This window comes from Haplochromis burtoni, unplaced genomic scaffold (assembly GCF_018398535.1).
Source record: "Haplochromis burtoni strain Fernald_Lab_line unplaced genomic scaffold, NCSU_Asbu1 Contig_102, whole genome shotgun sequence".
NCBI lineage: Eukaryota > Metazoa > Chordata > Actinopteri > Cichliformes > Cichlidae > Haplochromis > Haplochromis burtoni.
In genome coordinates this window covers 777,865-799,017 of record NW_024582463.1, presented here as the reverse complement: position 1 = coordinate 799,017, position 21,153 = coordinate 777,865, and the positions used below count along the sequence as shown (strand labels likewise).

The 21,153-nt window shown below is 40.3% G+C and overlaps 1 protein-coding gene and 2 non-coding genes across 6 annotated transcripts; 1 reads left to right on the top strand and 2 right to left on the bottom strand.

Annotated features, from left to right (window-relative positions):
- Window positions 1–204: 204 nt before the first annotated feature.
- Window positions 205–19,729, bottom strand: spag17 (sperm associated antigen 17). Of its 4 annotated transcripts, none has more exons than XM_005927720.2 (49): window positions 19,484–19,729; window positions 18,918–19,058; window positions 18,375–18,434; window positions 18,115–18,243; window positions 17,621–17,747; window positions 17,302–17,517; window positions 17,019–17,173; window positions 16,685–16,828; window positions 16,049–16,118; window positions 15,837–15,955; window positions 15,475–15,675; window positions 13,907–14,011; window positions 13,621–13,771; window positions 13,323–13,517; window positions 13,164–13,201; window positions 12,951–13,067; window positions 12,523–12,677; window positions 12,264–12,376; window positions 12,102–12,172; window positions 11,548–11,808; window positions 11,299–11,413; window positions 10,854–10,994; window positions 10,615–10,725; window positions 9,456–9,613; window positions 9,235–9,337; window positions 8,749–8,897; window positions 8,484–8,598; window positions 8,193–8,347; window positions 7,792–7,954; window positions 7,176–7,636; window positions 6,856–7,041; window positions 6,502–6,641; window positions 5,975–6,105; window positions 5,618–5,751; window positions 5,335–5,523; window positions 5,099–5,212; window positions 4,885–4,936; window positions 4,651–4,759; window positions 4,505–4,555; window positions 4,125–4,218; window positions 3,917–4,028; window positions 3,707–3,746; window positions 3,527–3,591; window positions 3,086–3,213; window positions 2,454–2,614; window positions 2,197–2,257; window positions 1,840–1,987; window positions 414–546; window positions 205–340 (listed from the first exon to the last, which is right to left on the bottom strand). In XM_005927720.2, the coding sequence occupies exons 1-49, from the start codon at window positions 19,589–19,591 to the stop codon at window positions 331–333; spliced, it is 6,405 nt and encodes a 2,134-aa protein (XP_005927782.1). In that variant the 5' UTR covers window positions 19,592–19,729; the 3' UTR covers window positions 205–330. The 4 variants fall into 4 exon arrangements, with proteins under 4 accessions (XP_005927782.1, XP_042079061.1, XP_005927783.1 ...); XM_042223127.1 differs by having other exon boundaries at window positions 5,335–5,520; XM_005927721.2 differs by having other exon boundaries at window positions 7,810–7,954.
- Window positions 15,303–15,373, bottom strand: trnag-gcc. The gene has a single exon. It is a non-coding gene; the product is annotated as a tRNA-Gly (tRNA).
- On the top strand, window positions 16,543–16,614 carry trnam-cau. Its single transcript has one exon. It is a non-coding gene; the product is annotated as a tRNA-Met (tRNA).
- Window positions 19,730–21,153: the final 1,424 nt, after the last annotated feature.

Below are 21,153 nucleotides of genomic sequence, written 5' to 3'. Positions count from 1 at the left end.
ATTGACGTCATATACCAACAACCCCCGCCCCATCTATTCACCTGATCACGTGCACCAGCGCGAGTCTCCCCCGTAGAGCTAGACACTCAGGAGGCACGGCTCTAACTCGTACAGTACGAGCCAAATTACATTAGGTAGCGCAGGTATTTATCATAATGTGTTACAAGCAGACATGGTCACACATAAGAATTCAATTGCCTCAATTACTTAGGTTAATATTTTTATTTCACATCAAACATCACAATTTATCAGAAATAATCAAACGTGAGATGGTTATAATGTGATGAAGGCTTAAAAGGTGTGAAATCTGACTGAGAGAAGCTGGAGTCCTTAATATGTCCTGAAAACAAAACGGTTTTATCAGTGACTTATCCTCTGTCTGAATCTTAAAGACACTGGTGTAAGACACTAACCTGCGTTTACTGCGGGGCTGATCAGGACGCTTCCCTGCCCAGCTGGAAGCCTGGAAGACCTTGGAGATGTTCTTTTTATGGACCCTGCTGTGGTCCTTTAGCCAAATTTCATATAATCCCTCAGGAAGGATAGGTGAAGTTAGTTAAGGACCAACATCACTTCTTTCAACACACACGCCATGAATCTTCATTCATCTTCATGAAATTTCATATCAGCAGTAACTTTGAATCTTAGTTACACAAGAAAATCTTTTTTTAACATAAAATTGAGGCAGGAATAATAACCTAGGCAACAACAAATCCTTCATCCTTCTCTTGGCTCTTGACGGAGGCGGTCGCACTTTCTCCCTCTCCCTTATCTTTCCTGCTTGGCTTCTCATGTCATTTGTATAGTCTGGCTTATTCTTTAACCATAAGATAGTCTCCCAGACTTGTTCTCTAAACACCTAAAGAAGAATTATGGATTTTATCAACTGGTCCCTTAATGAAACTGACAACTCCTGGGCTTGGGAGAGCCTGATTGTCCTGCGGAGACGTTTGCTGCCGGATACTCGATGGGCAGGGCTGTGAGTACTCAGACTGTGTTTTTTGAACACAGTATGGATAAGATCTTGGAGAAGCTCATAGCTCTGCAATATGGGTAAGATCTGGAAGAAGAACAACGGGAATTGAGAGACCTGATGGCCAGTGATGGACTTTAGACCTACTGTAAAATTGGAAGCAGTTTGTTCGCACTAACCAAAACAACTACCACTTATCCAACACTTATCCATGTCACCATGTAACACACTCGCATTACGCTTGCCTAAGTGTGGGGTTTGGCACATCCTGATTCAAAGAATGAGCAGCTGCCTCACAGCCCACCAATTTTGTGTATTTCCTAGAATTAAAGCACTCCTGGCATCTGTGGAGCTAAAACCCAGTGGATTACTTTTATTTTTTATAGTAATGTCACCACAACAAAAGAAAAAACAAAAAAACAAAAACGTAGTATTACCACATGTGATTGTCGATTGTGAAACCAGTGAATGTAGGCTGGCTGAGGTCTACTCTATCTTCATTTTGCATTTTGTGCTAAACTCAGATGGATTTGTTGCTAGCATTTACCAATAACAGGTAAAAATGATGCGGATAAAAGCAATTTCAGAGATGAAATTGCCATTGCTTGAAAATACCATTCACTGTGTAGCAAAGGAAAGCTGCAACAGTCCTTTTCTTTTTGTTATTTTGGGTTTGATTCTGTTTCAGACGTGTGTGTTTGACCTTTTGGTGTTGGTTACTAAGTCTGGGCAGATCTCTTATACACAACTTTTCTCTCACTTGTTTCGGAAGTCAGAAGAGAAGTTTTTGCTTTTTTAAACACTGTTTTCTAGTAAGAAAATTAAAAGCTAAACTGAATGAGTTTCTTTAGGTGCTCAAAGGATATTAGCAGTGACTGGCAGACAGAGGATGTCTTTCTCAGTAGGAATGATAATTTCCTGGGAGATTAACTTCTTTGGCTCTACTTCCCCTGCTTGGACAGCACACATTGCAAACAGCTGAACCTGCAGTTCGACCTGCAGACCTGCAGCCACCTAGTAAAACAAGACACCACATATGCCTATGAGACATTGAAGGAAGTAGAATTTAACCCTTTAAGAAACAAAAAAATGTCAGCTGTTTTGAACATTTATACAATTAATTCAATAGCATTAAAGTAGAAAAGCAGTGGCTGGAACATTAATATAAATATTATATTACATTAAATTTTTATTTCATATTAAACATCAAAATGAAAACTTACAGGGCCAGGGCTGTAGATGACCCGGAGGCCTGTAGCAGGAGGAGGCTGTTTCACATGGAACCTGGCAGCGACAGAGTGAAATAAACCACAAATAGTTAGGTCAGAGTTTTCCCTTTGGACTTGAAGGTGACCCATAAATTGCCTCCACCTAACAGTCCTCATTTCTTTCTGAGGTACTAAAAGACAATTGAAACAAGACCTAAGACTACAAAAATAACCCCCAAAAATCACTTGTCTCTATCTGTCTGGTGGTTTACCTGCATATGTCAAAACCAACATTCTTCATCACAACAGTAATGGTGGAGGAGGTGCCCTCCTTCAGCGTGCCAAAGTCTACGCTCGATGGGATGAGCTGGAAGCCCTTCACAATGGCACCTGTTTGACACTTCCTCCTCACTTGCTCCTCCGCCTGCAGGAGCTTCAACAGAGGACGTAGACAAAGAAAAGTTAACAATGAAAAACTGGCAGCTTGATACTACCCTGATAAAAATATAGGGTAAAGTATGTGTACAAATGGTATTATAGGAACATCTTTTTTTAACACTCCCAATTTGATAGGATATCAGCGATAAAAAGGCTCATTCCATCATCAGTGGGATTTAATCACCCCACTGATGATGGAGAGAGGAGAAAAATCCTTCAGGTTATGAAATAATTATGGCACAAACGTATAGATCCTCTAAAGGTCCCTTCAAGGGCCATTTTACTTTTCACAAACAAACAAACAAAAGATTAACTATTGGAATGTAAGTTCAAAGTTTCTCTTAATAAACATTGAGCCCACAGGTGGTAATACTATTAACCAACAGCAAGTTTAATACTAGGGAACCACCCAAAACAAAAACTCGACCAGCACATTTTTGGCAAAAAAACAAAAATGATTTTGTACCGGTGCACTGCAGGATTTAGAGCCGAGGACAGAGGATGGTAGTGCGACTGTAGTCTGTCTGGGCTTTCCACTCACATCTAACTGTGGTGACTTGCATTTCCTAGAAGAATCCCTCCAACTGCTTTCAACTGGACGTGTACACGCACACAGACACACACAGGATAATTCATAAGTTTGCATAGAAGTGTAAATCATATACAGTATTATTTGTCTTTGTACTGAGCCATCAAGTCCTGGCAGAGATTCAACGATCTAAATAAATGTAAATAAAATTCTGCCTCTGTCCTCACAGAGTGCAGTTTCTGACTGATCATACTGCTCCATGTCTGTATGTTCACAGTGGCCTTACGTCATTTCTGTCCTAAAAAATATTTGATGCATTATTGGTGAGGTTTCCAGGAATTAATAGTAATATAAAACATGAGAAGGTTGGAAACAAACCAGCAGACTGAGGTGTGGGGTTGGTGGGTCTCTTTTCTAGCACCTTGCTGCTTCTTGCTGAATGACTAAAAGAAAAAACACACATTAAGCACCGATGACGACAGTTTTGTAAGTGGCTAAATCACAGAGTGAAAAATGAAACAGGAGAAACAGTTCAAAACATAATTTGCTCATTATTACCTTGCAGACTGAGACGGTGTTGGGTTTAAAGGCCTTGGAGCTGCAGTGCCAAACACAAATGCAGTTTAATAAACAGCTTCATGTCACCGAAGTCACCATTAAGACTCATTTATTCTGTTGTTTTGTTTTTTTGGGAAGATTCCAATCAAAAAAACATCTTTAAAACATGTTATACCTCTAGTAAATACTCACAAAGGTATCATAACTTACTGTCCTCCTGTGGCGCATCTTTCAGGAAGCCCTCAGTACTGTCCGACTTGGGAAATGGTGGGAGAGCCATTGACAAACTCCTCATGTCAGGTATTTGTTGCTGTAGCAGACTCTGAGAAAACCAGAAACGGTGCTTCGTGTTTTTCTACACTGCACAGAGAAAAATCGACTGGGAATCCTTTAAGATGATGTTAAGAGAATATAGTACCTCATACAGGGGAATATTTTCTGGGTGGAAAAAGGGAACAACGCTCCTCTTCCTCATAGCCTCTCTGTAGATCTTCTCTTCACGCATCTCCTGCCTAAAATACACACACAAGAATAGAAAAATAGTACAAACTTTAACAGTGGCAGTACTTCTTTTTATCTTTCTGTTAGTAGTACTGAAAGTATTGCAGTAGCTCTAGTTCTGTTCATAAAACCCACTCAGGAAAAGAGAGACGAAAAGTCATTTCTACAATTACTACAAACCAATGTGACTGACAAATGTCCAGATTAAGTCCTATACAAGTCCTAAAAAAGGCTAAGATGCAAAGGCTGCTTTGTTATATTAAGGTTATTACTCACAATCAGTAATAATGTTTTTACCTGTACTGTGTAAGTTTTTCAGTCCACTTTGTATCCTTGTCTTTGGTACAACTGGAAAGAAAAAGAGTATTTCAAAAGCATATTTACACAGATTAAAACCTGGAACTTTCACCTTAGTGAAGATGAGATTATTTTAGCACACGTACCTGTTTAATTTCTCCAAGCTGTCACTTTGTGCCGTGGCAAAGTCTTGAGAAACATCTGACTGTTCAGCTGGGCTACAGATTCCTTGGCTGTACAGACTGGCTACGTCCTCTGTGGACACATACAACAAAAGGTGTACTTTCCCCTCAGCATTCTGACACCAAACCAGGACTAAATCAGGTACAAGCCAACTCTAAAAACCAAATGAACTGGTTTACAGATGCTGTCTTACCAACCTGAAATCCTCCTATCAATGGTGTGACTGGCATCATCTTCCTCTGGAAAAGACTACAAAGTGCAATATAAGTCAGCTTTTGTCCTTTATGTTATAGTACAAGGTTTACTTTTAGAAGCCAGTATGTAGTAGAGGGAAAGAGCCACACAGTGTTCCCTATAACTATAAACATTATCATTGTTATACTCAATATGTGTATGTGTGTGTGTGCTTACCAAAATCAGATTGATGAGATCACTGGCATGGGCAGTCTCCTGCTCAGAGCGAGGGTCTTTAACTTTCATCTTTTCTGACCGTTGCTCTCTTTCCATCAAACTCTCGATGTATTCCTGCAGTAAAAGCCACATTTCTAGATATGTCTGAACTCACATTAACGAGATGATTTATGTCTTTCTCAAATGTTTTAGCACAAACTCCAGTTTTGGAGACAAATGATAAAGAATAATTTTACCTTTAATCGTGAGTCTATAGTATTTTTGAGTGGTGTGGTGAATGGTCGGTGCTGGTATAGTTCTCTCAGCTCCAGGACCTTAGGGCAGCTCCTGACAGGCCGAGGATGTACTGCAGAACCTGCAGGCCTCATTCTCAGACCCAAATCATACACTACGTCAGTACCAAATGGAGGACCTGGACTCTTCTTCTGGATTTGAGAGGAACGCAAAAACAGTAAAATGGATTTCAAGTGCTGTTTCTGTGTGTGTGTGTGAGATATGTGTAAGCATGTATAGACATACTTCTACTGCGGGGAAGTCATGCCAGCTGCGGTTTCTGAGGTTGGGAGGGGTAATTTCAGGGTTCTGTTTGTTAAGCAACCACTGAGACCACACACTCTGGTGGCTGGGCTTTAGGATAGTGATGCCAAACTCATCTGGAACAGACACACCCACAAACCTCACATTACTTCCTGGTTAACTGAATAGTTTCTTTTATCCATCTCCTGATGTAACAGAATGACAAAAGTACACTCAACATTAGAGACAGTTAACTGTCATTATACACTATGTGGACGTTTTTTGGGGGACATTCTTTAACAAAAACCACAGAACAATTTTATTCAGTCCAGTTGTTTCTTGATTTAGGAGACATTAAACCTTGTGTGTTTGCCAATTGTTCCTTCAACAGTGCTATGGTAGGGTCCAAGTACGCCTGGCAGAGCAGCTCCTTTACAGTTTGAGAGCTCAGCAGTTCAGTGCCTGAGCCATCCTCATGCACCAGAAACAACCTGGAAGACAAAATAGATATAATAGATAATAGCAGACTGTGAGTAACAATGCCGGACATCAGTTTAGTTATTTGGCATTCATTTCTGCTACCTTTCTTTTAGAGAGTTAAAAAAAACATAACAAATACAGTTTATAAGAGTTTTCTTACTAAATGCCCTGTGAATTGTCTTTTCTTTGATCTTGTTGACAATTAAAAGCAATTGAAATACGAGTGGATGTTGCTGACATTTTGACATACAAGTTCTCAGTAGTCACTACAACTTTATTACATAATGGCTGTTTCATGTAAACCCAGAAATAATAGTCAAAAGGGCATTTTTAGGTTGCTTAAGTTTCTCCAGAATTGCATTTTGCCATGGTGACACACACAACATACACACAATCAGCCAAGCTACCTGGGACACTGCTCTCTGGGTTTTTCACGAGGCCCATCCATTTCACTGTCCTCTTCCTTTTCTAGCTCTTCCTCCGTTTGTTTAAGCGTGCTAGTAGCAGGTCTCAAGTTTAGCACAGATATCTGCCCATCCTCCATAACCTGCAACAAAGTTCAGCATGTTACCAAAAATAAAAATAATACGAGCTTAATGAATTTCTATATTTTTTTCCCATCATAGGTTTTTCTTTGAGACTTTAAGAATATAGCAAACTATTTCATTGATCCAAATTCCCACATTCCTTCTATGCTAACCACCTTAAAAAAGACCTGCACAGCAACATAGGCTCACTATCTTGCGATCAGAGAAACTGACCTGGAAATGGTTCCCATCAGGGTCTGTAATTTCACAGGCCACTTTGCCCATATGACTCATAGTGTAAATTCCTGTCTGTTCAGTGGGAGTAGACCCCTTTGGACTTGGAGTTACGAGTGGGTCTGAGGAGTACACGCATGTTCCATCGCTTCTGATGGACAGGACTCCTACACTGGATGGGAACACCTTGGGTACAAAGTACAAATATGGATCAACGGTTCTGCAAACAAGTGTCAAAGTGCAGCCTTATCCATGTCTTAAAGTCAGTAGTTCCAAGCTTTTATTTAAGTTTTGGTGCCATCTGCTGGCAAATCACGCACCTCGTATTCTCTTTGATTGTTCCCAGTGACGACCGTTCCATCGGCTAAAAAGATATGAGCCGTTTGACGCTCTGGGTACATCACTACTGTGGCGCAGCCCTCCTTCTCTACCAACACCATCCGCTCTTTAGCAGACATCCTTGATTCATCCTTCCCACACCCTTTAGTCTCAACATTCTGAGTTGCAGTCTCTTTGGCAAACACACCATGTTCACTATTCATATGCACACTACTTTCAGTACTTTCTTTTTCATCACACATACATCCGCACTGATTCAGATTTGTGCACACATGAACAGCTCCCTCCCGGTCACATGCATTCCCTGCACTGTTCCTGCTGATGTCTCCATTGAGACAAGTGTCCTTGACATCCATGTCCCCAGCAATGCTTTCCACACACTCAGTGCAGTCGCTTGCACTTTGAGAGGCTGATTTAAGGGTTACACTCCCTGGCTGCTGTCCTGGAAAAGTAAATGTCACAGGAACATAAATCAGATATAAAAATCTGCTTAGAGATTATAATGTATTTTAATGGTGATAGCATGTATACTGCATATATTTGTGTAGTCATCTGTAAGTGCAGGTCTACTGCTGAGTATGGATTTGATCAATGTACTGTGTGCCTGCTGGTCACCAGTGCGCAGCAAACAGTGTGGATTAGCATTCATTGGCCTTTCTTGCAAGAGGCTGGTAATCCTGGTTCCATCTGCATGCTCTACAACTACAGACCCATCTGGGTTCTGGACAGAAACCACCAGATCCTCGCGGTTCAGCATCACCTAACACAAGAAACCAGAGTCAGCGAGCTAAGTTAGCGATGAAAAGCATAAGATGATTTCAGAATGAGTCTCATTTCTCTCTATATATCATATACTTCAAGGTACTCAGAGAACATCAAAGTGTGAACACTCTGAAATGAAATTTCTGCCCCCAAGCTTTTAACTCTCACATTTTTATTATGGACTTAATTGCAATGTTGGTAGCCTGTATAATTTAGAAGAAATAGTACTTTCTTGCCTGATGGGTGATGGGGTCAGTAGCCTTGTAAGTGAGAAGGGACGTGGTTGGCATGTTTTTGTGTGTGGTCCCAACAGTACAGATGCGATCTCCACATGGAGTTGTAGTTAACCAACACCCTCTGTGATCCTTAGTCCCCTCCTTTGAGCCCTGTTCTGCAGAGACACAAGATATGCAAAGAGAGTATAACTGTACCACTGAAAATTAATTATCTTCCCAGCAAGCGCCCCGTCACACTCATTACGAGACAGAAGAAGCGCTGTTTTGTATTCAGTGGTACACCAGTCTAACCTTTCTTGCTGTCCTCAGATTCCTGATCAGAGTTTTGCTCCTGAACCTCAGAGTCAGGGACCCACACTGGACCAGAATCCTGACTGAAACTGGCTGAGCCATCAGCAAACAGCACCTGCAGTACAAAAAAATAAGAGAAGCCAGAAAAAATGGGCATGATTCTTCACCGTTTTTATGTAACAATTTGTGCAGCTATTCAAGAACTACCTGCCTGGAGTCAGTTTTATATTTATTTCAATATGTGCCTCAGTATGAATGAGTGTACCTCTGTGGATCCATCTCTCATGTAACGGATCACAGCTCCCTGGCTGGTGATAATACGGGACAATTCCTTGGAGAGGGATGTGTCCTGAAGATGTCTTGCCTTTCCTTTGCCATGTAGAGGAAAGCTTTGTCTCACCATAATACCTCCTTCTTTACATGGACACAAAAACACACACAAATCATGTCATATATATTTGAGTATGACTCTTTAGCATATGCAGAATGGTTAATGGGATTATAGTAGATGCAGAAAGTTGTGCTAAAACTTCATGAAAGACACATTCATTAAATTCAAGCTATTTGTAGATAGGCCACCAAAATGTGGCACTAGTCTCGGCACATAAGCGGGTAAGCAGGTCAATTTGAGCACAGAAGATATACAGATGAGTCTCTACGAGCACGAACAGGGTCCTACTTGCACCAAGGACGGGAGTCTGCAAAACTGACTGCATAGGTACTATAAATTCTAAACACATCCGTTACTGACCTTGTGTATCTTCTCGCAGATATTGCAGCATGAGGCCATTAGGAATAGAGAGGCTGAGACCGCTGAACGAATTTGATTGCTCTGCTGGTTGACCTTCACAACCCTTAGACATACATTACATATTTAGTCTAATGACAGAACATATTTTATGGCTAAAAACCTATGTGTACACGTACATATAGTCTACATTATTTTCTGTAAACATGTAAATGTGTGTTAACCTGGGCCTCTGGAGGTCTGAACTGACTGGATGTGGTTTGTGTCTTTGAGGGAACTGACGCTGCATCTTTTTCCTTGGAGCAGTGGATGGAGGCAGATAGATGAATGGGGTCTGGGATAGAAGTCTCTGGTACTTTGCCTTTGGTTTCCTGGGAAATTACTATAATAATAATAACTTTATTTTAAAAAGTACTTTAATAACACGTAAGGGATTTTCACAATCACAAAGAAGACTATAAATCAAACAGAGACAAACTAACTCAACATGGGACATTAAACAGAAACTGCTCACAACAAGTGAGATCAGTGCAGTAAAAAGGAAATATCTAATATGTAGACCATCAGCAAGGCACTAAGCTGTAGCAATTCAAGCCAAGCAACAAAGTGCTTTCTTCTGCTCATCCGATTCAGGCTTGTGAGGAAGCTGGAGCCTATCCCGTTTAAAGTTAAATGGGATTAAAAATATTAAAGTCAATCTTAAAACTTTAATTGTAACCAGTATAAGGAGGCCTAAACACAAGATACTGTTTTGAAATTTTAAAAAAGTGTTTTGAACTAATTGCAGGTGTTAAAAATTCTGTTCATTTGTCTGTCTGTGTTCTTTTCTACAATCCATTTTCCAAAGTCCAGACAGGATGAAATAAATGCACATATACCCTCCTCAATGTCAGAGCGAGTGTGGAAGCACTGAAAGTTTTGAAATGTGTCCAGAAGGAAGCATTACTGGACAGTGATTTAGACCTGACCCACAGTGAAGATAGACTGACATTTGTGGAAGCTACTGAAAAGCATCTCCATCACCTGATGTATCCTGCCCTCTTTCATTGTCTTTCACTAGGGCGTAGAAATGGATGCCATCTGCATAATCTTAAAAAAGAATACTGAGTTTGCAGATAAAATGCAAATAGAGAAGAAAAAGAAGAAGAGCCAAGGATGGATCGATAACTGGGCAAAGGGGTTACTAAAGTGCAGGTCTGACCAAACAAAAACACTACGCTACCCGTACAGTCAAGGCCTTTTAAACTTGATGCTCCAGGCTTAATAAATGTCAGATGCACTGAGTTTATTAACTATTCAGTACTGTATTTAACCCGTTTTCAACTTTAAGTATAAAAAAAGACTTTCTTTTATAAATATGTACTGTATGTCTGAGTGTAATACCTGTGCGCTCTCCCGTGGGACCGTAGAAACTGTATGAAAGACGAATTCTATTGTCAAGCACAGCTGAGAAGGAGCCCTGCTTCACTGTTTTTATCTCCGCAGGTTCTGCCCCTGAAAGAGACCGCAAACACACACGCACACTAAATGAGTCTATAAATCACATATCATTCACAATAACTGTGGTATTTACACAGGTGTATAAAAAGGTAACCTAAAATTACAACAGGTAGCATCTTTACCTCTACAGTCCTTTTCCGGTTCAATGTTTTTATTGTCTTGGTTATGAGGGGGACATTTTGCAGGATCAACAACAAATTGGTTGATGTGTGTGTAGAAATGATGTCCATCCTTCTTCACAACGACTTTCATTTGGCTGGAACCTGGAGGAAAAACTATGTGTTACTGAGGAATATTTGACTTTTGCTTTATTTATGTTTTTCATTGATTTATGGTGTCATTTGTCTAATAATGGAACTAAGCTCATAAATGCTTCAACATTTTTTTCATTCTTAGGGAAATATAACTGCGGGAGGGGGAGAAAAACTGTACGAATGGTTTAACTTTTTATGTTATCTTAAGATATAACACATGTTTGTAGTTTTCTATAGTGTCTAAGTAAGCTGTTTGTGAGTTTGTAGTTGAAGGTCTGCTTAGATGCATGAAGAACACAGACAGATCCCGTACCTTGAACAAAGCTGACTGTCTCCACAGTGACACATCCTCCATCGGAGGGGAAAAGGTACTGGAGACAACCTGACACATGGATCAATTTTCCATCCATGATGTAGCCAGTGAAACCCTAAACATTGGACACACACATCATATGCATGGAGTCATTTATTACTTAACCTGAACGAAGCTGTTTCACTTATCAAGACCTTAACCAAAACACGAGTTTAGTTCTGTAATGGGTTCTAGCGTGTGTGCGCTCACATTGAAAGGTTCCTCTGCATGCTGTACTTCTACAACTTCATCCACAGGGGGCGCTGTTGTGATAGCTGACTCTGTGGGAGGGTTGGCTGAGCTGCCTTCCGTCCCTGGCCTGCTCTTCTTGTCATCAGATGACGTTTTCTTTTTCTTGTTGTCGGTTGACTTATCCTCCTTTTTCTGCTGCTTATCTTTCGGCAAATCCTCTTTCTTTGACTTTTTGGGTATCGCCTCTTCCTTCTGACGCTCCTGCTCCAACTTCCAGGCCTGTAACACCATAATACTGTAACCATGTAACACTTTGGTGACTCTAAAGTAGTTTAATGTGGCGCTGTTCTATCCTGAGATAATGAGAAATCTTATTTTATCTCTAGACGTACTTTACACATAAAATACTGAAAACTGGAACTATTAGAACTGGATTATGAATTTGAACTCATGAATTTATTACTTAACTGCTCTGTGAAAAAGCATCTGAGGGATATAAGAAATGAGACTGCTCTATGAAATTCTCCATGTCAGATTCACGTGTGTGTATTTGTGTGTTAGCCTGTACTGACTTTAAGGGAGCCTTTTCTGATGAGGACTTCCATTCTCTCATCCTCCTTGGAAGAACAAACAGTATTGTCATCTAGTCCAGGAAGAAAACGAATATTATATGTATACAGAGGTAAGCAAGGTTACATTGGTAGAGCCACATATTGATCACTATAGTACGATACCTTTTGGAGAATCAGATTTTGGAGTGTCGTTTCCGTCTTGCGTTGTGTCTCTCTTTGATTCCTCCTGTCTCGTCCACTGTGAAACAGTATCTGCCACATGCTCAAAGTAACTCCTGTACAGACAGACAGGACAATGTAGAGTGAGCTGCAGATTACACCTCTTTAATGAATTTAATAATGACACAAACATTGTACATCCATGGAAGCAATCAGCAAAAGATTTCTTACTATTCCTCTTGTAACAAGCATCATTTCACACCTGAACTTGACATCGGTGTGAAGAGCCACATGCCAGAACTCCCTGGACTGGCGTTGAGGACTCATGGGATTGTGGCAAAAAACGTATAGGATGTTGTTATGGCTTCCTCTGAAGGTGTCCAAGCAGCAGTATTCCTCTGATGCTAACTGGAGCAACTACACAAAAGAAGGAAGTCAAAATATCCAAGCAAATGCCTCAAACTGTAAAAACAGATAAAGAACGGTGCTGTTTTCTGCTTTTCTGCAGGATGTACATAATACTGCTGCAGAGTATAGCCTCAACTTTGTTTAGTTTGCTCATTAAGCCCATTTCATCTCTTGCATTTTACATTTAAAGCTTCAGAGTAGAGGAGACTTAACGTGTAGTAACCAGAGTACGTCTAATGTGACACCCCTAACACATTTAACAAGATAAAACAGATATATCACCTGAGGCAGGACGGTGGCATTGTGGTGCTCAGCATAGCGCCAGTGAAACAGAGATCTCAACCTACAGCTCTGTATGTCAGGTAAGTCCAGGTGGCTACACACTCTACCACTCTGCTCCTGGGGGAAAAATACAGGATCCATTGCTGTTTTCTTTTTTTAAATTAAAGCAAGCTAAAAAATAAATCAATAAAAAGATAAATATAAGAATAATACCTCTCTGTTAGAAGGCTCGTCAGTAAGAAATGTTGGATCTATAGTAAAGTAAAGCAGTGATGTAGGGTGTTTCATGAGTGAGTTGTAAAATGTAACATACTGCATGTAAGCAAGTGTCATAACATAACAGTAAGTGAATGAACTAATATAACATCAGACCTTTGTTCCTCTTGTTATACAGCTGCTGTTTAGCAAAGGATAACGGGTCATCCCAGGGGATTACTATTGATGTCTGCTGCTGTGCTGGATCTGCTATTCCACATAACACACCCTGCTGATCCACCCCCGACAGCGGCATAGCCTCAAAGACGCTCTGATGAAAAAAACGCTCCACCTCCGGCCATGACACATCATCTGTAGGAAGCCGATGAATCAAGAACTTTATTACAAGATTCACCAACATATACTGTAAGTAGGTACAGTGAGTTGACCCGAGGCCTTAAGCACAGGTTCTGACCATCTGTGCAGTAGTGCTGTAGCTGTTGTTTGATGGACATCCAACAAGATTTTCTGTTTTTCTGCTGAGTGACTGACTCGATCATCTCCCACACCGGAGACAGTCTCATCATGGACAACTCCACCTCTGTCGGATCGAAATCATGAACCACCTAAGAGGGTCACGTGCATGTACACAAATACACAGCAGCTCTTGTTAAACCAGGCAGTCATTTTCTTAATATCATGTAAAAATCACACACGGACAACATAAAAACTTGATTTTAAAATACAATAAAATTACTTACACTGATGTCTCTCAAGCGCTGGGCCCGCTCATCATGGTGTCTGATAACCAGAGGTTGCTCAGTCTTCCTGTCAGTTTCCCTTGCTCCAAATTTCGCCACTAGCCTCTAGCACAGATAAACAAAGATAATAAAATTGAGAAACATTAATAAATTGTACACTGTGCTCTAAGCGTGCCTGAGAACCCAGAACTCATTGTTAAACTGGAGCTTATAAACCTTTTCTGATAGAAGTTAACAACATTATTTGCAGTTAGTTTCTGATCAAGTTTTTCACTTAAGCAGGAGATAAAATTTCTCTTTGCTGGTATTAGCAACAGATCCTGGTAAGAATTTGTTAAAATGTCAAATATATTAAATAAGAGTCTTGTTAACCTGACCTAGAGTTGTGATTCTGAGTGAGGGAACACTTATTATAAACATGCAAAGTATTTGGAGTATTTTTAAGGCCTCAGTGAAAATCTCCCAACTAAAGCAATGTGTTTTTGTGCTTTCTGTGGGGCTTGTGGAACAATGCTGGTGCTGTAATGTGAATTTCCTGTATGCAGGAATAAAAAGCCAGCGAAATGCATATGCATATGTTCATAAAGTAGCAGCTTCAGGCTGTTTTCATGATTAGAGTGAATGTTTAAAAGGAGCTTATGGAAAATCTTAGAAGCAAAGTCATATTTAAAGGAATCCTGTCCTACCCTCCAAAATCTTTCTTCCTTTGAGCTCATGGCTGGTTTCTTAGTATTAGTATTTATTAGACATATATACAGAAAACCTCAATATTTCTGCTAAAGTTACACATTGAATATAGCGCCATCTGCTGGTGGTGCACTGGTATGTATTTGTAGCATGGTTACTCAGTGTTGTACGTGTTATTTCAGCATTACGCAGCTCTGATTAATCTCTACAATAAGGATTAATAAGGACGTGTTAAGCATTATTATATTGGAGTATTTCTTGAAGAATCCATATCTGATTCATTTTGATGAATTAGATTTGGAATTGGATTCTTCTATTAATGCATACATGTGACTGAGTTATGACTTAAATGTGAGTTTGAGTTCATTAAAAATACAATTGTTTTGAACACCAAAACCTTTTGTTCCATAAAAATGAAAAAATGTTTTCATGCATAAACAGCATGAAATAGATGACATGGTTTTCCTGTCACATGTTCAGGAAACCGAGTGTTTTACCCCACCCATCCCCCATACGTCACAACCAAGCCCATCCTACTTAGGGAATGTTGCCGCAAGTGCTCTATTATCATAACACAAGAGCTTGTGGGGATTTGCTATTCAGCTTTAAGTGTCTGACACTAATCCTGTCCACTAAAATATGACCTTGTCTTCCTGTGAGTCGGCGCCTTCTGTTTAAAAGGAGAAGGGGAAGAAAAAAAAAAAACTGCTGCATTGGCCGGGAATCGAACCCGGGCCTCCCGCGTGGCAGGCGAGAATTCTACCACTGAACCACCAATGCTTCACATACTAGGCTGGAGGCTTAGCGATTTTTTGTGGTCTTCTCAGCACGTGTTCTTTGGATTTATCTAGGTGTGTATTGTTATGCAGTGGTACTTATACCTTCTTATCCTCTTCATTCTGTACTGTGTTTAGGAGGTTGTTTAATACATAGAGTCTCTCCTCTTCTTTTTGTACTAGTGGCAAGATGTTTTGGAGCATATAGCTGACCAGCTGGTGGTCTAACCAGGGGCTGCTGAGAGGTTTGGAGTCCTCAGCCACATGGGGGTGGGCAGACAAGGACTGCTCTGCAGAAATCACCACCTAGAGACACAAATTGTACAAATTCTAATATGTCCTCATTTTAGCTATTCATTAATCAGTCACACAACATTTTCCCATCGACCATATTTGGAAATGCTTCTTTCACACACAGTAAGAGACAGAGCAAAACTGCACATTCACAAAACCAAATGCACACATACCTGTTCCAACATACAGTGCAGGATCAAAGGCACAGAGCAGGCCTCAGGAGCAACCAGGTCCAGCAGGTTGTTATAGTAACACATGTCCACATTTAGAGAGAGAGGAAGGAGCCTGTTCTCTGTCCGCCAAGAAGAAACCATCCAGGTTTTAATTCAAAATGCCAAACAAGACTATACCAAAATAGTCCAGATGAACAATAACAAAATTTCACCTTGGTCTCCTGGGGCTTCCTCCTGACCTGACTTCTTCTTGGAGAGTGGGGTTGGAGCTGCTGACACAACCTGGCACAAGGAACAGAAAAATCATCTCCATTCTGACAAATATCAACAAATAAAGAAAAAGAAAAACAAGGATGTCAGTGTAGAGGTTCAGGACCAGTGCTGTGGGTCATATCTGGAGTGTTGTTTTTAGATAAAAAGCTATGTTGTCTGATTATCAGAGGATTCATTTCAGACTAGATCTATCCTCCTCAATATACTCTTGAAAAAAACCCACACATTTACCAACCAGAATATCAACACTTTTATTTTGATAGTGTAATTGACAATCTTTTTTGTATTTTGTTTTGATAAAGCCAAAAACGGAGGGTTAAGTGCAGGTTAGTGAACACTGGTTTGTACCTAGTGGGTTAAAACCAGTGCATGAAGCCTAATGGATAGGCTTCTTAAGCCTATCCATTAGGGTTTGAGTCACATCACAAGCGTAAGCAGAGTGGTGCAGCGGAAGCGTGCTGGGCCCATAACCCAGAGGTCGATGGATCGAAACCATCCTCTGCTACAAGCCTATTTTATAAAATAAATCCATTCAAGAAAACTATCGGTGTCTAACTGTATCTACATATATTTACCTCCACAGGCTCTGAGTGCTTCACAACAGCAGGCACACTGATGAATTTAACATTGTTCCGGTATTGCTGATACTGCCTTCTGACGTCTAGGCAGTCATAGATAAGACTGGCCACACCGTCAAAGATTTGGCTTCCCAACTCCAGCTGGACACACAGCATAGACACACAGACACGGATTTCAAGTAAAAAGCAGGTCACGTCATGTGATGCTTAAACAAAACAAAGCAGATATGTAATATATAATTCAAACTGGATAACAGAAAAACAAAATAATGTGCAATATTCTAATAAACTCAAAAATGAGACCAGATATGTTAAACACTTATCTACTCACCACAGTTTCAGGGTCCTGCGCGTCAAAGGGAAGCAAGAAGTGAGGAACAGTGTAGCTGAGCTGAACCACATCATGGAGCCTGGAGTCTGGTGGCCCGCTGTCCAAAACTGATCTCAGACCTGACCAGAATTCATTCAACTTCCTTTCCTGCACAGCTTTTGATACACACAGAAAAAATTGTGATGCAGTGTAAACATACTTGTCTTATACTTCTCTTATAACATACAGTAAATCTACTATTTACTGAAGATAGCAAACAGAAGATTTACTGTTTACTCCTTACCTGCATCAAAAACTGGCGAAGCTCTGAGACTCTGTTCATTTCCCTCACAGCTGTCTTGGTGATCCTGCTGCTCCTCCATATTTTGGGAGAACTCCAAACACAATTTGATGACGTTAGACACATGAACACCTATGGCATCAAGTCCCGCTATCAGTTGCGGCTGGTAGAATCCCAGGATTAGAATATAGTGCTGAGGACCCCACTCTGGCTCATCGTCTATGACCAAGACACAAAATCAGTGCGCACAAGATTTTAAAGCACGAAACAACCTGAACAATTATATTAATCTTTACCACTTTAGCTTTTCATCAGCTTTTACCTTTGAAAGTAGGTGGCTCAACATCACCCCTGCGCTTCAGCTTGGTCTTCTTCTCCTTGGGTGGTATCACCGGTGTATGAGGACCCTTTCCCTTTTTATCAGAGACTGTTGTCTTTTCCTCCTCAGCCTTAAACATAAAACAGTTTTAAAAATATGACTCTGAGGAACATCTCAAATGTTTTGTGGTTTCTTTTGTACCTACAACTCAGAATTATATCACTGGTGGTACAAAAGCTGTCTTGAATGAAACAATATTTGACCATTAAGTATAGGCCATGTACCCATGACATGTGAAATACAAACGAAGAATGTAATATTACAGGGGTATGATGAATACAAAAATACAAAGAATTTGGAGTTACAATAAATCTTTTTTAAAAACAGCTAGATGTTAGTAGTGTTAGTAAGATAACACTGAAAGTGAAATTTCAGGCCTGTCAACACCTTAATTAATTATAAAGGAATAAGAATCACTTAAATAACAAGTCATTTACCTGGTTAGCATCTGACCTCTGCTGATAACAGGCTTTGATAAGTAGCAGCTGGAACTTCAATATTTTTGCCATCAGGTCACAGGGAATCCCCTCTCCTGCATCGAGCAGCAGTTTAGCTGGCTCTGTAACCTACACAAAACACAGACACTTGTAAATACACACACAACAATGACTGTTACACTGAAACACGTCACATAAAAAAAACATTATTCTTTGGCATGGTGCACAAAGTCAATCCTGTAAAAATTTCCAAAGCATACCTGATAGAACATGGGGGCATCGTCGGGTTTTTTTGCTTTGGGATTCCCCAGCTCATGGATCTGCAAAGAGGAAGGATTTTACTTTACAATATATATCATAAATGGTACATTACTAAGCTATAAGCTATTAAGCAATATTAAACACAGCTCTGGAAGGTCCATCCCAGTTTTAAGCGCAACTGTCAAGTCCACTCTGTATAGGAGCCAGTCAAATACGAGGACTACCACATGCTCACCTAAAAGGGATGCCCTTTGAAATGTGGGAGAAACCTTGAGCATCCAGAAAGAAAGCCAGGTAGGTTCAAACACCCACCCAAAAGGCTCATCCTGCTGATGGATTCGAACCACGACCTTCTTGCTGGTAGGCTTTAGTATCATGACGCAGTCACTAACACCGCCATGCATCATTTGAGACAAAGTAGGCTCATTTTTAAGTGTAAATGATGTAAAGCAAGTCTAGTAGAGTCAACAATAAAATATAAAATGTGTTATATCAACACCACAGGTCCCTTTAATATAAAGGAAGTAACAAAGTTAGAGTACCTTTGCAAGCGTGTCGTCCCAAGTTAGCAAGGTGAAAAGTTTGCGTTGCGGTTCCTGTACAGCCAAGGCCAACGCCTGGATCAGTTCCTCCTCCTGCGGACCTCTCCCAACCACAAAAGACACACAGGCCTGCCACGAATCCTGGGAAGGGCAATACGTTTTACGATATACCACTGCAATACACCCCAGTCACAGGCTACATTATTTCATATCATATTTATACATATTTGCTTCGCAGTATATGACAGCTCGCTTTAGGCTCAGTGATGGCGCAATTTATGCTAAGACAAATGAAAAAAAAATTACGTTAAAGAAAAAAAAAGAAGAAGAAAAAGCTTTTAAGAAGCATAACAACGTTTACTAATAACATTTAGGGATGTCAAAATTATAACTTCCGGTCTGAAAAATCGAAGCTGCCTGATCTGGCTAATCGCACGCGCGCACCCATTAACCTGCCCTAAACGCCTAATGAGAAAACTGCGAGATACTCAGTGTAAAGAGGATAGAAATGTTTCCAACAAACTATTTAAGTTCAGCCAAAAAAAGTGGTCAGTGAGACGACAAACCTCTTCAAACTCTGCTTTGATGAGACCAGTCTCCCAGTTCTTGTTTACTGCGCCTCCATCAGTACTGGACTTTTTAGCAGAGCCCTTTTTAGCTCCCTTTGGTGGCATTTCCGCTTAGTGGTAATTCAACAACACAGAGCAGTGAAAACAGTAATGCAATTTTCGAGTTAGAGATCAACTTTAGATTACTAACTGTGAGTTGTCATCTGGTGCTCATGTTGCCCCTGGTAACCGCAAGGGCACGAGTGTCAAGTAATGTTTTCAGAGTGGGACTTCCTGTAGACTTTCAGAACAAAAGCTTGACGGAACGCGCCTCCCTGTTTACAAATTCGCTGTTTCGTCGTGTTAGACTTTAGTAGTAAAAAGGTACGAAAACAAGAATTAGAATATAATAAAATCTGCTTCGTTTTTAAAGACACAACTTTTTAGTCTAATGTTGCTGTCGTTTCCTTCTCCACTAGATGGCCGTATTATACTTTGTCTACAGCTGCGCTTTCACAGTAGAGTCACAACCCCTCCTGAATCAAAACTTTAGAAACCAAATGCAGGTCGTTGCTTACACAGTTTCAGTGATTGTTATATCTATAGTAGTACATGGTAATCAGTTCTAAAGTTCAAAGTATTTGGCTTTGTAAACCTAACCAAAAAAAGAGCTCCCATTTACCAGTTTAATAGATTCAAACCTGAGCAATATTGTCACTGTGCCCAGACAGTGAACACTGAAAACAGCTGATTAATTTCTGTGATAGAAACGGTGATCCAGAGCAACTGAGACTAGATAATGACGGCACATACACTTTTTTAAATCCCTATAAAGCAGTGGTTCCCAAACTTTTTTTGCTGGGCTCCCCTTTGTTTTACAAGAAAAATGTTCGCCCACCCCACCCCACGCGCACACGCACGCACAAACACATCCTCCATCCACGCGCACCCATATTTTGCTCCATTGCGGTTTATTTCACACCTCAAACATTTAGTAAACAATTAAGCAAATACAAGTAATCTGCAATAAATTACAGGTAGTAATGAAATAAACTACTAAGTCTTTTACGCTACGTCCACACCTGCATGGATATTTTTGAAAACGCAGCGATTTCGTCCACACGTAAACGGCGTTTCCAATCACCGAAAACGGAGATTTTTCGTCTTTATGTGTTGACAAAGAATACAGAGTTCATCGCAACGTTAAAGGTATGTGCCTTTTTTCACGTCAGCTGTGCGCCACGTTATTGTTTACATGAGAGGAATTGCAGAATGGCAGATTAACAGTATTTTGTCTCTATCTTCAGGTTTTACAGGCTTACACACGCAGTTACTGTCCCACTATTTACAAAGGCAGAGGCCTCATGGTGTGATTATTTTACATGTAGTTGTTTTTTCCTGTGTAATAATATTCAACATTGCTATCAATACATTAAAAAAAAGCCTCTCTGTGCAAAATGGGTTTAAAAACATAAACAGCTGTGGGATACTGTTTGTCCATGATTTAGACAGGGGGAACAAATCGTGGCAGGATCAGCCTGATATTATTTGTATCCCGCTGTAATTTTACTGTATAAAGAGCTAACATCTCCAAAATGTCAGGACAACATTACAACAAGTGTTTGTGAACTACAAATCAAGAATATGGGATACTGTTTGTCCATGATTTGGAGAGCCCAGCGCTGCTC